This window comes from Trypanosoma conorhini, assembly GCF_003719485.1.
Source record: "Trypanosoma conorhini strain 025E chromosome Unknown Tco_14.4_contig_00013, whole genome shotgun sequence".
Taxonomy (NCBI): domain Eukaryota; phylum Euglenozoa; class Kinetoplastea; order Trypanosomatida; family Trypanosomatidae; genus Trypanosoma; species Trypanosoma conorhini.
This window is the reverse complement of record NW_021704099.1, coordinates 60,776-62,993: the sequence shown is the minus strand read 5'-3', so window position 1 is coordinate 62,993 and position 2,218 is coordinate 60,776. Positions and strand designations below refer to the sequence as shown.

The 2,218-nt window shown below is 54.0% G+C and overlaps 1 protein-coding gene across 1 annotated transcript, besides 1 other annotated feature; it reads left to right on the top strand.

Moving 5' to 3' along the window:
* Nucleotides 1–18: 18 nt before the first annotated feature.
* Nucleotides 19–52: a sequence feature (A-rich).
* A 605-nt stretch (nucleotides 53–657) lies between these two features.
* Nucleotides 658–1,983, top strand: Tco025E_00579 (putative amino acid transporter; the record flags this gene model as incomplete). The annotated part of the gene is made up of 1 exon (XM_029367519.1): nucleotides 658–1,983. One exon carries the CDS (start codon nucleotides 658–660, stop codon nucleotides 1,981–1,983), a length of 1,326 nt encoding a protein of 441 aa, XP_029232411.1.
* Nucleotides 1,984–2,218: the final 235 nt, after the last annotated feature.

Here is a 2,218-nt window from a genome sequence, read left to right as displayed (position 1 = left end):
TGTTGGTGTCTACCTACCTTCTTTTTATTTACTTTTGTTTTTTTTCTTTTTTCCTTGCCCCGTTCGGTGCAAAGCGTGAGTTGTTTTCAAATTATTTTTGGTGGCCGAGATTATTATTTTTCGTTGGGCATAGACGAGGTACGTTTGTACCTCCATTACTGGGCGTGCCACCTACCGGACCTTTTTTTTGCGTACACTCACTTCCTGCGATGTACTGCTGTTCCACAATTGGCGGCCTTGCGGTGTGATGGCATGGGTTCGGCTTGGCAGGACCTCGTCGCTCGCAAGGGCCAGAGGCATAGTCGCAGGGCTGCGTATTCGTTTGGTGCACAAAGAAACCGCCATCAAAGTGTTTTTATTTAATGATAACATCTTCCCACACAAAAATGCCAAATGTATTAAAGAAGGAAAACGAATCTGGGGCTGCGCGCGAGTGGCTGGGGAGTGTGTGCAGAGCGGAAACGGCGATGGTGGAACCCGTTGAGACCGGCCTCTTCTTGATCGTCTTGACCGCATGTTGTGCGTGTGCTTGCTTGCTCTTTCTTTTGTTTCTTTGACGATAGAGTGATTAGAGAGTGACGTGGACTAACAGGCATTGCGTGGCACAGGCGGCGAGGAGCGTTCTTTGTAAACGACATTGCCAATACAGCTGGTGATATGGCTCTACAGAACGAGCCCTCCGTGGGCTACTTTTTGGAGGGCGAGGCAGGCAGCGGGGATGGCTGCAAGCGCGCGAGTTCGTCAAGGAGGGCATTGCACTGTTTATCGCGCATAATTCCGCACGGTGGTCTTCTGGCGACGACGTTTAACCTTGCGAGCGCCACTCTTGGTGGCGGGGTGATCAGCCTGGCTGCGGCCTTTCAGATGAGCGGTGTCGTGTCCTCCATTATCCTCCTTGTGCTTGTGACGGCGTGCACTGTCTATTCTGTCGGCCTGATGATGCAGGCTGTTGAGCTGACAGGCTATGCTTCTGACGCGCAACTTTCAAGGAAGCTCTTTGGCCGGGGGTGGGACTACTTCACAGTATCCCTTACGTGGTTGTTCACCTTCGGCACCTGTGTGGGCTACGTCATTGCCACTGGCCGTCTCATGGAGCCCGTGCTGTCCGCTCCTTCCTTGCCGGAGTTCTGGCGCTCCTTGGCCGGCAATCGCGTGGCGACGAGTGCAATTTGGTTTGTGGGCATGTTCTCGCTGTCGCTGCCGAAGGAGATCAACTCCCTGCGCTACGCCTCTGCTGCTGGGGTGCTTTTCATTTGCTTCTTTATTGTGTGCGTTGTGGTCCACTCCGTGCGCAATGGATTTCGGGGCGGCAAGCTCCGTGATGATATTGTCATGTTCAAGACGGGAAACGGAGCAATTGAAGGCCTCTCCATCTTCATGTTTTCGTACCTGTGCCACATGAATTGCTTCTCCATTTATGCGGAAATGCACAAGCCAAGCGCGAAACGCATGACGCTCCACACCGCCTGCAGCATGACTCTGTGTTGCATTGCGTACATCGCTGCCGGATTCTTCGGTTACGCCGACTTTGGAGCCCAGGTGACGGACACTGTTCTCGTGTTCTACGACGTCCGAGGCGATGTGATGATGGCTGTGGCCTACGCAGGAATCCTGTTTAAGCTGTGTGTTGGGTTTTCGCTGTGTATGCAGCCCGCTCGCGATTGCTGCTATTACATCATCGGCTGGGATGTGAACACAGTCCCCGTTTGGAGGAATTGCCTTTTTTGCGGAGCCATGGCACTCGGCGCTCTGCTGCTTGGGCTCTTTATTCCTGTGCTGAACACCGTCTTTGGGCTGCTGGGCAGCCTCTGCGGCGGCATTCTTGGCTTCTGCCTGCCGGCACTGTACCGTATGTACTGTGGGAACTGGAGCGTGGCGACAGTGGGGATCGTGAACTACGTTTGCACCTACCTCCTCCTCATTGCTGGTGTGGTGGCGGTTGTCTTCGGCACAGGGGCTTCTGTGTACGGCGTGGTTGTGTAGTGTGTCGCCGCGGTGCGAGCCCAAATAAGCAGGTGGTCGCCTTTGCTGCAGCCCCCTGCCTGTTTGAGGTGTGAGGTGTCCGCTTACGGCGACGCGAAGCCCTGGGCGCCCAAACCCGCCCTTCTCTGCGGAAAAGCAGTCTAGCACTCTCTGTTTTAATTAGGACCAATAGCATTGTTTTTTCTTCTTCTGTTATTCCGTGCCACTCGTTGCAGGTGAATACCCGTTTTTTTTT